At 39.7% G+C, this 14,158-nt stretch overlaps 1 protein-coding gene across 2 annotated transcripts in view; it reads right to left on the minus strand.

Annotated features, from left to right (window-relative positions):
- The window catches only part of C6H16orf89 (chromosome 6 C16orf89 homolog), a 72,163-nt gene that overhangs the window by 27,312 nt on the left and 30,693 nt on the right, over positions 1-14,158 (minus strand). For both annotated transcript variants that reach the window (XR_012849668.1, XM_075831305.1), the window contains one exon: positions 822-926. Coding sequence is in view for 1 of the 2 variants with exons in the window: in XM_075831305.1 (XP_075687420.1) it covers positions 822-926 (105 nt within the window). In the remaining variant the exon portion in view is untranslated. The remainder of the gene's footprint in view (positions 1-821; positions 927-14,158) is intronic.

Below are 14,158 nucleotides of genomic sequence, written 5' to 3' on the forward strand. Positions count from 1 at the left end.
CAGCGTCTGTGTGTTTCTTTTTGCTCCTACTTCCTCCCCCTACTGACTCCTGCTCCCTCCATAGACTTACATGCAACATGTCTTGCTGAGTCACACTCGCTCTCTGCTCCCTCCTACTGCACCCCCTCCTCTTTCCATAGAAATGTATAGCCAGGCAGTGAAGAGACACACCTCCACCTTATGCAGTCGGTCTCCTCTGCTCTGATCAGCACAAGTTGTTTTAAAATTTAGTCTCCATTTAAGTACAATAAATAAAGTATAATCAGGTAATTGTTACCCATAAATTAGGGCAATTTAGCATTTTTGGGGCGGGGTTTGAAGGAGTTTCTGAAGTTCTTCTTTAATAAAATATAATATATAAAATAATAAATTATGATGAGAAAATGGTGTAATATTGAAATAAGTGAAGTCATCCATTTTGAAACATACTTTGCCTACATAATGGGTTATTTTTGTAAGATTGTACTTTTAAGTATTCCTAGCTGTTTATGATGGCAGGTGTTTGTGTCTATGCCAAACTATTTAAATGAGAAGCCTTGATCACTTAATTAGCTTACACAATTAGTGTGATGTTGATTTATGATCAAAATATAATTATAGAGCTTACTGATTAAATTGTAAGGCTGATCATTTCCCAATAATTAGTTGATTATACATTTGCTCTAAAAAATAGCTAAAAACAATCCTGTTTCACAAGAATTTTTTTTTACAATAAAAGGTAATTGGTAATGAAACAAAATTGCTGCACTAAGAAACCTAATGAAACATTTGTATGAACTATTTGTATATGCAGAGCTGAAAATGATGGCCATAAATCTTACCTATATCACCAAAACAGCCAATGATTGGATCTTGCCAGCTGATAATTTGATTCATCCATTCTAGTTTGTAAAAGTCTGAATACCCACATAAACCACACAGCATGACTGCAAGAAAAACAAATTAAAAACCTGAAAACATAGAAATTATCCACATTTAAGTGATTTTCTTTTTATGGAAAAAAAATATATAGAGAATGACACATTAGTTTTCTTCATCCCAACATATTTGATTACTAAGTAATTTCCTGCAAATTGGAGCATTAGGCATGGTAAAAAAACAAAAAAACAAAAAACATTAAGTACTACATTGTCCTGCCCTCTGATGTCACCCATGCTCGTTTTTGGAAAAATACTTTGTGTAGAGATATATAGAATATGACTGACATGATCGGAACAAAGCTTAAAGAGGCTCTGTTACCACATTATAAGTGCCCTATCTCCTACATAAGGAGATGGGCGCTATAATGTAGGTGACAGCAGTGCTTTTTATTTAGAAAAACAATCTATTTTTACCACGTTATTAGCGATTTTAGCTTTATGCTAATTACTTTCTTACTGCCCAACTGGGCGTGTTTTTACTTTAGACTAAGTGGGCGTTGTACTTAGGAGTGTATGACGCTGACCAATCAGTGACCAATCAGCGTCATACACTTCTCCCCATTCATTTAGTCAGCGCATAGGGAACCTGCTAGCCAGGACGGGATGTCTATTCACAATCCCAACACTTTGGTAACGTTTCTGTGGTACGTACAGCAGAGCAAAGTGTAATCTCGCGAGATCTCGCTGTAAATGACAGGCTACAGCGAGATTACGCTTGCTCTGCTATAAGTACCACAGAAACATTACCGAAGTGCCAGGATTGTGAATAGACATCCCGTCCTGGCTGGAAGGAATGTCTATTCACTGTCAGGACACTTCAGTAACGTTAATGTGTCAGTATAAAAGAGAGCACATACTGATCTAGCAGGATCCCTATGCGCTGAGGAAATTAATGGAGAGAAGTGCATGATGCTGATTGGGCGTTGTACAGAGGAGTGTACAACGCCCAATCAGCATCATGCACTTCTCTCCATTAATTTCCTCAGCGCATAGTCTTGGTCTAAAGTAGAAACACGCCCAGTTGGGCATTAAGAAATTAATTAGCATAAAGCTAAAATCGCTCCTAACGTGGTAAAAATAGATTGTTTTTCTAAATAAAAAGCACTGCTGTCATCTACATTATAGCGCCCATCTCCTTATGTAGGAGATACGGCACTTATAATGTGGTGACAGAGCCTCTTTAAAGTGAATATCCACTTTTTAGCATCATGCCAATTGTAGGTCCAAAATTCTGTACTGATTAATTTCTTAATATGTTTTTAACGTGATTGTAAGAATGGTTTATGAGCTCCAAATTCCCTGCTTAGCCCTACATCTAAAACAAAACGTTCTGGCCGCCTGCATCTGCCAATAGAGGGAGCATAAGAGCTTACTGCATATTATGTTATTATTCAGTTCAATGTATAACGGTATTCAGTAAGCTCCCGTGCTCCCTCTAGAGGTGGCTGCAGAAAGCCAGACTGTTATGCAGGGAATTTGGCGATTTGTATCTGAAAAACAAACTCTGATCTCTATAAAGAAATTAATCAGTGCAGAATTTTCAACCTATTTAGAAACAGAAAACAAATTATATTCAAATATAAAAGTTCAGTTTAACCCTTTAGCAACATGCGACGTAACTGTATGTGACAGCCACCAAGGGAGAGTATGGAGTGGGCTCACGGGCTGAGCCCGCTCTATACTCAGCGGGTGTTTGCTGATACATACAGCCAACACCTTACTGCAATGTCTGGGATCGGGTTATACTCCGAACCCAGCCGTTTAACCCCTTAGATGCTACATTTAATAACGACTATAGCATCTAAGCTGTTAGAAAGAGTAGGCAGTTACCTCAGACAGCCCAGTCTGTTTATGTAGAGGTGAGGGGGAACAGGAGGAGGGAGCAGTTGCAGAGAAAAACACAGACAGATACTGCTGCTGCTTCTAGTAAATGTTTTAATAGAATCCAGCACTGGAGAGAAATATAACACTTACTAGAAACATCAGCAGCATGTAGGACATCATACAGCATTAAGGAGCAGTGTAGCTGTGAATTAAGCACTGGGGTGAGATATAACAGTAGAAGCTGCAGCGTGTTTCTGTGTCTCTCTCTGTCTCCCTCCAGCAGCACCGTCATTTTCCTGTTCCCCCTTCCCCTCTACATAAACTTTTATGGGCCGCTTGTAACCTGATCCTTCAGTGAGCTGTCTACCTCTCTGCTTCACTATATACAGATTTTATCAATGAATTGAGAGTGATAGATCAGTGCAGGAGGCAGAGGAGAGTGGAAGGAGTGCCTGATAACTGGAGAAAGAGGCTTTTTTCCCTAATAAGATATGCTACAAAGTTTCTTTGCTTGTACTATTGATTTATAGAGAAAAAAAATAACGGTTACAATATTTTGATATGATTATATTTGTATAATGCCTACATGATGCAGTGTTTATTGTACTCGCTCAGATTAGTAAAACTATTTTCAACATCTTACTTCTGAAAGCTTTTAAGATTTCACCTAATTTAATAAAACCATTCAAGTATATCTTCCTTCCAATAAAACGGTAGTCATATATATATATGCATTGCATATTGTAAAACTTTAAAATCTGACAGGGACTAAAATAAAAAATAAAAAAAAAGTGAAAAGCTAAAAGATACATAAAAAAATCAATAACCATAAATTGAAATAAGGCAAAAATCTTAAAAAGCGCTCAAGGCTTCTTTCTTTCAGTACAAACATCTAAATACATGTGTAGAACATGAAGGGCTCCATTAGGAACTGTTACATATCAGATCTATCATATCCATTGTGGATTCTGTAAAATAAAAAAAAATCCATAGCTTCAACGTGAACAACGCCTAAGGGTAAGTTCACATGCAGCAGAATTGTTGCAGAAATTTCTGCAACTGATAAATCTGTTCCATACATCTGAATGGGGCTGTTATTGAGCATGTGCCTGGATTTCTACAAAGAAAAGATAGATATCAGCAGCACAACCAGCTGTCAAACTTGTACGGACCACAAATGGATCCCAACTTCAGGGGGGTGCACGCAGCGGATAATCCCTGGTCCAGGGAAAGAAGTAAATACAGAAACAAAGAAAGAGACCGCAGCAGTTCAATAGAAGAAATCTTTGTGTTTAATTCACCAAAATATCACCTGCCAAGCAGGTGATATTTTGGTGAATTAAACACAAAGATTTCTTCTATTGGAGTGCTGCGATCTATTTCTTTGTTTCTGGATTTCTACAAAGCCCATTCGGATGCATGAGAAATTCTGCAACAAGGGAGGAGATATATGAAATGCTCAGTCAAACTTTTCTGTATCTGCTATAGATTATTGTCGAGCGTGTTGCAATGCATGACCTAAGCTCTATGCCTGATTATAGACTATGGGGTACCCCCACTATCACATCCCCACAAATATTACATATCCTTAGGAGAGGTAATACATTTTACAACTTGGAAAAAACCTTTACATTTTTGGACACAATGAGGGGAAATACATTAACCCTTTAAGGACGCAGCCTAGTTTTGGCCTTAAGGCTCAAAGCCCATTTTTCACATCTGACATATTTCACTTTATGTGGTAATAACTTTGGAATGCTTAAACCTATCCAAGCGATTCTGAGATTTTTTTCTCGTGACACATTGGGCTTCATGTTCGTGGTAAAATTTGGTCGATATATTCAGTGTTTATTGGTGAAAAATTTCAAAATTTAGAGAAAATGTTGAAAAAACAGAATTTTTCAGAATTTAAATGCATCTGCTTCTAAAACAGACGGTTATACCACCCAAAATAGTTAATAGTTCACATTTCCCATATGTCTACTTTAGATTGGCATTGTTTTTTGAACATTCTTTTATTTTTCTTGGACGTTACAAGACTTAGAACATAAACAGCAATTTCTCATATTTTTAAGAAAATTTCAAAAGCCTTTTTTTTTAAGGTACCTGTTCAGTTCTGAAGTGGCTTTGAGGGGCCTATGTATTAGAAACACTGATAAAACACCCCATTTTAAAAACTAGACCCCTCAAAGTATTCAAAACAGCATTTAGAAAGTTTTTTAACCCTTCAGGCATTTCACAGGAATTAAAGCAAAGTAGAGGTGAAATTTGCAAATTTCATTTTTCTTGCTGAATTTCAATTTTATTCAATTTTTTTTCTGTAACACAAAAGGTTTTACCAGAGAAACACTACTAAATATGTATTGTCCAGATTCTGCAGTTTTTAGAAATGTCCCACATGTGGCTCTACTGCGCTCGTGGAATAAAACACAAGCCCTAGAAGCAAAGAAGCACCTAGTGCATTTTGAGTCCTCTTTTTTATTAGAATATATTTTAGGCAGCATGCCAGGTTTGAAAAGGTGTTGAGGTGCCAAAACAGTAGGAATCCCCCAATAGTGAACCCATTTTGGAAACTACACCCCTCAAGGAATTTATTTATGGTTGTTTTTACCATTTTGACCGCATAGTTTTTTCACAGCACGTATTTGAATTGGGCTGTGAAATGAAAAAAAAATTAATTTTTCCAATAAAATGTCGTTTGTGATAAAAATTTCTTATTCTCACAGGGAACAAAAGACCCCATTTTGTTGCCCAATTTCTCCTGAGTGCAGCAATACCCCATTTGTGGCGATAAACTGCCGTTTGGGCCCATGGGAGGCCTCAGAACGGAAGGAGCGCTGTGTGTTCTTTGGAGTGCAGATTTTTCTGGTTTGGTTTTCGGGTGCCGTGTCGAATTTGCAGAGCCCCAGAGGTATCAAAACAATGGAAACCCACCAGAAGTGACCCCATTTTGGAAACGACACCCCTCAAGGAATTCATTTATGGGTAATGTGACCATTTAGACCCCATAGTTTTTCACAGAACTTATTTGAATTGGGCTGGGAATTAAAACAAAATTATTTTTTTCAAATAATATGTAGATTTGGCTGAAAATGTCTTATTTTCACAAGAAACAAAATACCCCATTCTGTTGCGCAATTTGTTCTGAGTGCCGCAATACCCCATTTGTGGTGATAAACTGCCGTTTGGGCCCATGGGAGGGCTCAGAAGGAAAGGACCACCATTTGGCCTACTGGGGATTTTCTAGTGCGAAGTCATGTATGCAGAAGCCCCTGAGGTACCAGTACAGTTGAAACCCGCAAGAAGTGACCCGGTTTTAAAAACTACACCCTTAAGGCATCCATCTAGAGGTGTAGTGAGCATTTTGACCGGCGACCTACACCCCATAAACTGTAATGTGGTTTCTCCCGGGTATGGCAATACCCTACATGTGGCTGTTATCAGCTGCCTGGGCACACGGCAGGGCCCAGAGGGCGGATAAGCTGTGCGGAGTACATCAGGGTAAGTAAAATTTGAGTAAATTATAAACCAAGGGATGTATGATAAATTTTAAAACACTCTTTCATACAGAGCTCTGGTTATTCGGGACACGTGTCATATTGATATATTGTGTCATCCCTTATCGCCCTCTTATTGCAAACTTTGCACCTCTTTTGACTTTTTCCCTTCTTGCCAGTTTGGGGAACTTCTCCTGGAAAGTGTTGCCACCCTGGTACGATGCGTGTGGCCCCGCTTCCAGAAGTACTGGGTGCCCCCCCTTCCCGGTCCCTAAAGATTAGGTTCTTGATAATCACCTCTTGAAATTCCAGGAAAGTTCCCCTCTGGCCTGCACATCGACATAGCACGTACGCATTGTACAATACAATTTGTATGATGTGCACGGCCAGCTTCTTATACCACACCGCATGGCGCTGTAGGGCTTCAGGACTTGAGCTGACAAGTCCACCCCTCCCATGTACCTATTGTAGTCCAGGATGCAGTCTGGTTTGGGGGTGGCCTTTCCTTCATATATCCTAAATCTGTAGGTATACCCTGATGCACTCTCGCACAGCTTATACATCTTCACGCCATACCTTGCCCTCTTACCCGGCAGGTACTCGCGGAATTGAAGCCTCCCTTTAAAATGTACCAGGGACTCATCAATAGAAATACACTTCTCGGGGGTGTATGCTTGAGAAAACCGGGCACTGAAACGGTCTAATAGGGGTCTCCGTTTATACAAACGGTCAAAACTGGGGTCATCTCGGGGTGGGCATGGCTCATTATCAGTATAATGTAAGAAGCGAAGTATTGCCTAATTTATTTATTTTTTTAGGTTACAGTTCAGTTCTGAAGTTGCTTTGAGGGGCCCATATATTAGAAACCTCTATCAAACACCCCATTTTAGAAACTAGACCCCTCAAAGTATTCACAACAGCATTTAGAAAGTTTATGAACCCTTTAGGTGTTTCACAGAAATTTAGAGCAAAGTAGAGGTGAAATTTAAATTTATTTTTTTGTCCGAAAATCCTCTTTATACCATTTTTTTTATAACACAAAAGGATTTATCAGAGAAACGCAACTTAAGGGTATGTTCACACACACTAATTACAGATGTAATTCGGGCGTTTTTGCCCCGAATTACGTCCGAAAAATGCGCCTCGATAGCGTTGACAAACATCTGCCCATTGAAAGCAATGGGCTGACGTTTGTCTGTTCACACGAGGCGTATATTTACGCGCCACTGTCAAAAGACGGCGCGTAAATAGACTCCCGCGTCAAAGAAGTGACCTGTCACTTCTTGGGGCGTAATTGGAGCCGTTATTCATTGACTCCAATGAAAAGCAGTGCCAATTACGTCCGTAATGGACGCAGCGTTCAGGCGCCTGCACATGCCGTTACGGCTGAAATGACGGGGATGTTTTCAGGAGAAAACATCCCCGTAATTTCAGCCGTTACGGATGCTGCCGTGTGAACATACCCTCATAAGTATTGCCCAGATTCTGCAATTTTGAGAAATATCCCACATGTGGCCCTAGTGCGCTAATGGACTGAAGCACCGGCCTCCGAAGCAAAGGAGCACCTAGTGGATTTTGCGGCCTCTTTTTTATTAGGCACCGTGTCCGGTTTGAAGAGGTCTTGTGGTGCCAAAACATTGGAAACCCCCCAAAAGTGACCTCAATTTGGAAACTAGACCCCTTGAGGACTCCATTGTAGTTTTCTTGGGGTGCATGCGGCTTTTTGATCAGTTTTTATTCTATTTTTAGGTGGCGTGGTGACTAAAAAACAGCAATTCTACTATTGTTTTTTATTCTCTTTTTTTTACAGCGCTATAAATGACATATTCACTTTATTCTGCGGGGCGATACGATTACGGCGATACCAGATGTTTATAGGTTTTTTTTATGTCTTATGGCGTTTGCACAATAAAATAAGTTTTATAAAAAATCATTCACTTTTCTACCATTTACCTTATTCTAAGCGCCAAAATGTTTTTATTTTTCAATCAATAAAGCCATGCGAGGACTTATTTTTTGCGTAACGAACTGTAGTTTCGATCAGTACCATTTTTAGGTACTTTTTGATCTCTTTTTATTACATTTTTTGTGAGGTGAAGTGACCAAACAATTGTGATTCTGGTACAGTTTATTATTATTTTCTTTTACGGCGTTCACCGTGCGGGATAAATAACGAAATCATTTTGTAGTTCAGGCCGTTACGGACGCGGCGATACCAATTATGTATAGTTTATTTGTTTGTTTATATATTTTTATTAATAATAAAGGACTGATAAGGAAAAAAGGGGGATTTTTACTTTTAATACTTTTAAAACTTTTATTTTCTTATTTTTACACATCTTTTTTTACTTTATTACTTTGTCCCACTAGTGGACTTGAGGGCAGGAGGCCCTGATCGCAATTCTAATACACTGCACTACATGCGTAGTGCAGTGTATTAGAATTGTCAGCTACTCACTGACAGTAAGCATAGTGGGTCCTGACTTTGTCAGGACCCACTAGGCTTCCGTCTATGGCATAGCCGGACGCCATTGTTTGGTGTCCGGTTGCCATAGTCACCATCGCCGGCCGCTATCATGTAGCAGGCTGGCGATGGCAGCTTAACCCCTAAAAAGCCGCGATCTCTATAGAACGCGGCTTTTAAGGGGTTAATCAGCGGGGACACAGCGATCGGTCCCCGCTGTAGGAGCTGTGACAGCTGCTGTACGAGACAGCAGCTGTCACAGCTCCTGTATGTGTCGGAAGGACGGCCGAAACGGCCGTTACTCCCGAGACGTACTATTAGGTCATGGAGCGCGAACGATACAACTACCATGACCTAATAGTACGTCCAGGAGCGGGAAGGGGTTAAGACTGGTGGTACAAATGCCACTCAATCTTCTTACTAGACATGTTGCTGGGCCAAACAGAGAGGGAGCACCCTTTGGATTTCAGGGCACAATTTAATAAATTCTAGGACCCATATCATGCATTTAGAGGTATTGAGCTGCCTGAACAAAAAGAAACACCCAGAAATATCCGCATTTTAAAAACTAGACCCCTAAAGTTATTCGTCTAGTCGTGTGGTGATCATGCTGAGCAAATTTTTTTTAAAGGAGTATAATGGGTATTATTTCAGACACTATGGGTATATAATGTTTTCTTCAAATTCTTTTTACATTTCCACATGAAATAGAGGAGATATCTGGTTAACGGATACATGTTGCTATAGACGCATTTGCCTGTACTTATGACTATGTCCCGCATCTGTGCCATTATGATGTCATTGTGGACAGCATTCTATCCTAATATAAAATCAGTCAGAGAAAAAAGAAACTGTACTGGAGTGATGGGCAATATCCTCAAATAAATGGAGGAGAATGAATCCAACTATGTGGCAAACTAGAGTTTGTTTACTAGATAGAAGAACACCTGCAGGGCTGCCATGTTTTTGTTTTTTTCAGTGACTGGTTGTTTAACGTGTCTTTAGCTCCATCAATCCCTATATGAGGGGCGAATGTGACAAGTGATGTGGTGCACCATAACAGGCCCTTGCTCGGCAAGGTAGGAAATGCTATGTGCACAAAGCAACCAATCGGATAAAGTATATATATAAAGGGGCAGTGAGCTCTAAGTGGAGTTATTAAACCGGATTGTGTTGCTGTATGTGATATTGTGCGAAATAACTAGATTGAGTGCTTACAAATAGAAAATAGCACAACTGACACATTTTAAAAACCTTTTTTTTCTTTGCAGCTTCTTTCCTGCTGAGCAGCCGACTAGGGGGTTAACTCCTCTCAGGAGATATAAATTAGCCTGCGGGCCTCAGGTGAGCTTGCTCTGTTTTTGGGCTAGCTGAATTAAGTGGCTTGGGATGTAAGTGGGGTTAATAAACCGGAATGAAAAAGAGGAGTTAAAGTCCCTGTAAGTACTCTTCTTTTCTTTTACTTTTTTAATTGTTCACAGTTTTTTTTGTAACTGGGATAATGGATAGCAATCTGACTCCTTTCCATGGCCCTCCTTTTAGATTAGTCATCAGAATAAGATTCCCTCACACTCCTCTTCATGTCCGTCATACACGGATACTGGCTGGTGACCGGCTCATGCAGCTTTATGTGTACCACCCCATGTGTATAAAAATGGCTGGACTATTGTACTGAACAAACACTGTTACACTTTGTGTCTCCCTTATTTCCTCATGGATTGTAAGCTCTTGGGAGCAGGGTCCACACTCCTCAGGTTTGAATTGTAAATTAACTTTGTCACTATGTAATGTCTGATATTGTTTGTTTCATGTTCCCTTTAACCCCTTCCCGCCCAATCACGTACAGTTACGTGATTAAAACTGGTGTCTTACCGCCTTTTCATGTAACTGTACGTGATGGAGATGAAGCTGGCTCAGGAGCGGAGCCAGCGACATCACCGCCGGGTGACAGCTGTATGTTACAGCTGTCACCCTGAGGTATCGGCCAGGACCGGAGCGAGCATCCGATCCGGCCGATTAACCCCTCACATGCTGCGTTCAATAGAGATTGCAGCATGTGAGGAGTTTATAGCCACCGGCACCCCAGCTACGTGATCGCTGGGTTGCCGGTGGCTGCAAATGCGATCGGAGGGCTAATACTTACCTCCCGGTCCGCCAGTAACGGAAGCCTCCTATGCCCCGTCGTCGGCGGGGCCCAGGAGGCTTCCGGTACCATCGGCAAGATGGCGCCGGCTCAGCTTCCGGCTCAGAAGCTGAGCCGTCGTCATCAGCAGTGGGTGTCCGCTGTATGTTACAGCGGACACCCCGATCTATCGCCAGGAACCGGAGCTAGCTCAGATTCCTGGCATTAACCCCTTCGATGCAGCGATCCATTGTTATCGCTGCATCCTAGAGGTTTGTAGCAAATCGGCAGCCTTGCCACGCGATGGCAAGGCTAGCGACTGCTACCATGGCAACAGGAGCCCTAACAATGGACTCCTGTCTGCCATTATGTAAGCTGATTAGGCCCCGCCCAGAGGCGGAGCCTGATTGGCTTGCTGTTAATGAACAACTGACAGTTCCAATACATTGCACTACATAGGTAGTGCAATGTATTAGAACATCAAACAAACAGTTGGACAAAAAGTGTAAAAAAAAAAGTGTAAAAAAAAGTTAAAATAAAAGTTGTAAAACATACAATGAGGGTATTTTCACACGAGGGCGTCCGTAACGGCTGAAATTACGGGGATGTTTCAGCCTGAAAACATCCCCGTAATTTCAGCCGTAACGGCATGTGCAGGCGCTTGAACGCCGCGTCCATTACGGACGTAATTGGCGCTGCTATTCATTGGAGTCAATGAATAACGGCTCCAAATACGCCCAAAGAAGTGACAGGTCACTTCTTTGACGCGGGCGTCTTTTTACGCGCCGTCATTTGACAGCGGCGCGTAAATTACGCCTCGTGTGAACAGACAAACGTCTGCCCATTGCTTTCAATGGGCAGATGTTTGTCAGCGCTATTGAGGCGCTATTTTCGAACGTAATTCGGGGCAAAAACGCCCGAATTACGTCCGTAAATAGGCCGTGTGAACATACCCTAAAAGTTTCAAGTAATAAAATAAAACACAATCGCCCTTTTTCCCTTATCAAGTCATTTATTATTGAAAAAAAATAATAAAACCATACATATTTGGTATCGCTGCGACCGTAACGACCTAAACTCTAAAAATATTATAGGAAAAAATATGAAAGAAATCCTCCAGCTCACCTTGTCACGAGAAGGATGTAGGAGTCAGCACACGGATCCTCGTGTCGGCACACGCAGAAGATACAACAGAACCAGGGGAGTTGGAACCAGCGCTGAGAGTGTAGTTTTTTTGTTAAAACGGAAATCAAATTTCCAAGTTTAATTGATCTTGGTTAAAATCGAAGCACAGGGGCTACGAACAAAAATTAAGTGACAGGTAGGTGTAGTCCAGAGTACAGAGAGGAGGAGAGGATAGGCGGTAGACTACGCGTTTCAGACCCTCGCTAGGTCCTTAGTCATGGCTTATGATAAGTCTGACTGTGCAGTCTAGACCTATTTGTAGTCAGTCAGTCTTGTAGATAATTAATTAATTGCGGTTCACGGCCGGAGAGGAAAAGGAGGAGCCCCGTGGACCGCAATCTTTTGTCTGTTTCCTTGTTATAGAAGAATCAGTTGTACGGTATGCAAAGTTTTTCTATGTTGTATACCCGAAGATTAATTATAGATACGTGCGTAGGTTTGGATTCTATCTGAGAAATCCGCATTTATTTGTATATATGATCGTATGTTCTTGTAATCTAAACTTTGTTCATGAAAACAGGAGAATTCCGTTTTTATGTTTCGATCTAACTAAATTGTTTTAATATGTTGTTTCCTTTTTTCATTTTTTCAGACGTAACAAAGAATAGAAAATAGAAACAGAGGGGTTCGAAAAGTTTTGTAACTTCATGACTTCTTTTAGGTAACTCTATTTATTTAAAATTGTTTTTATTTGTCTGGAGTATTAGTGTTATGACAGAAAAAAATTCTTGTTTAGTTACCTAAAAGACGCGAGTGCGTCGGGAGACTGACTAAACAAGTGAGATAACGCCTACCATTGGAAAAAAATAATAATAAATGAAGAACTATTAAATATGTTTTAAAAAAGTAATAGAAAAGACGTGCATTTAAAATAATAAAATACTGGTGTTATATTTCTTGATATATGTCAGTATCTTAGTGTTTTAGTATTTAATTCATGTTTTCGGGTTTCGTTATTTATGATTTTTAGTTTATTTATTAGTGAATTGATATTGATAGAGCGACTAGTTTATTGGATATATTGACTTCTTTGTGGAACTGGAGAACTTCATTAATTCTATATATCCAGATCTATTTTTTGAATTTTTTGATTTTTAATTCGTATCGTAAACGCACTATTTTAAAATACATAGTTGTATAATTCATGTACGGGCAAGTTAGATGTTTAATTTGGTACTGTGAAGGTGATCTGTTACGTAGTTCAAAATCCATGTTATTTCTTTGATGTTTGGATTTGCGAACTTATATGTTTTATGTGATTTGGACGAAAGTATGTGAATTTAAAGTACAAAGCTGGTTTTGAATCTTCCGAACAAATGTGTTTAGTCGACTGTCTAAAGTATGGTAATATTCAGTCGGGGTCAGATCAAAGTGGTCTAGATGATCTCTTTTCGTTTTTATTGTCTTTTGATATTTTATTTTCTGTATTATTTTTGTTGAGGGAAAAAATCTATATTTAAATCATGTTATTTACTGCCAGTAAATTATTCTGATCAGATTTATCTATAGAGTCCAATTTTTTCTATCTCGTGAATCCCTACAGTACATTTGAAATACTGGGTTAGCACAGATATCACATATGGATTTAAATTAATTGATAGCGTGTTATGGATGGAAAAAACAAACAGATGTCAGGTTGTTAGCTTTAATAATGGAACATAAGGTCTTTTCTTAGATTTAAGCCTTTTGGAACCCTTGTTTGAAGGCTGAAGATCCAAAAAGCTTCTCTTGTTCGTGTTATGTGTTTAATATCCCCACCTCTTTTGGGGGTGTATATTTTTTCAATGGCATAACAGGAAAAACTGTTGATTGTTCTATTATGTTGAGTTATGAAATGTTTGGCTACATTCGATGTATTGAGGATGTTTGGGTTACGGATGTAGCCAAGATGTTCAAGGATTCTTGTCTTAAACTTTCTGTTTGTACATCCTATGTATTTCAAGTCACATATTGTGCATTCAATTATATATATGACCGAATCGGAGTTGCAATTAATGTAATTTTTAATAGCATGTGTATCAGTGTTAGCTGAATTTGAAAAAACCTTTTTTGGTATTACATATGAGCATACTTTACATGGATTGTTTCCACACTTAAAAAATCCTTTTTGTTCTAACCATGAACCTTTTGTTTTGATGGAACTAAA

Source organism: Rhinoderma darwinii, chromosome 6 (genome assembly GCF_050947455.1).
Source record: "Rhinoderma darwinii isolate aRhiDar2 chromosome 6, aRhiDar2.hap1, whole genome shotgun sequence".
NCBI classification, from domain to species: Eukaryota; Metazoa; Chordata; class Amphibia; order Anura; family Rhinodermatidae; genus Rhinoderma; species Rhinoderma darwinii.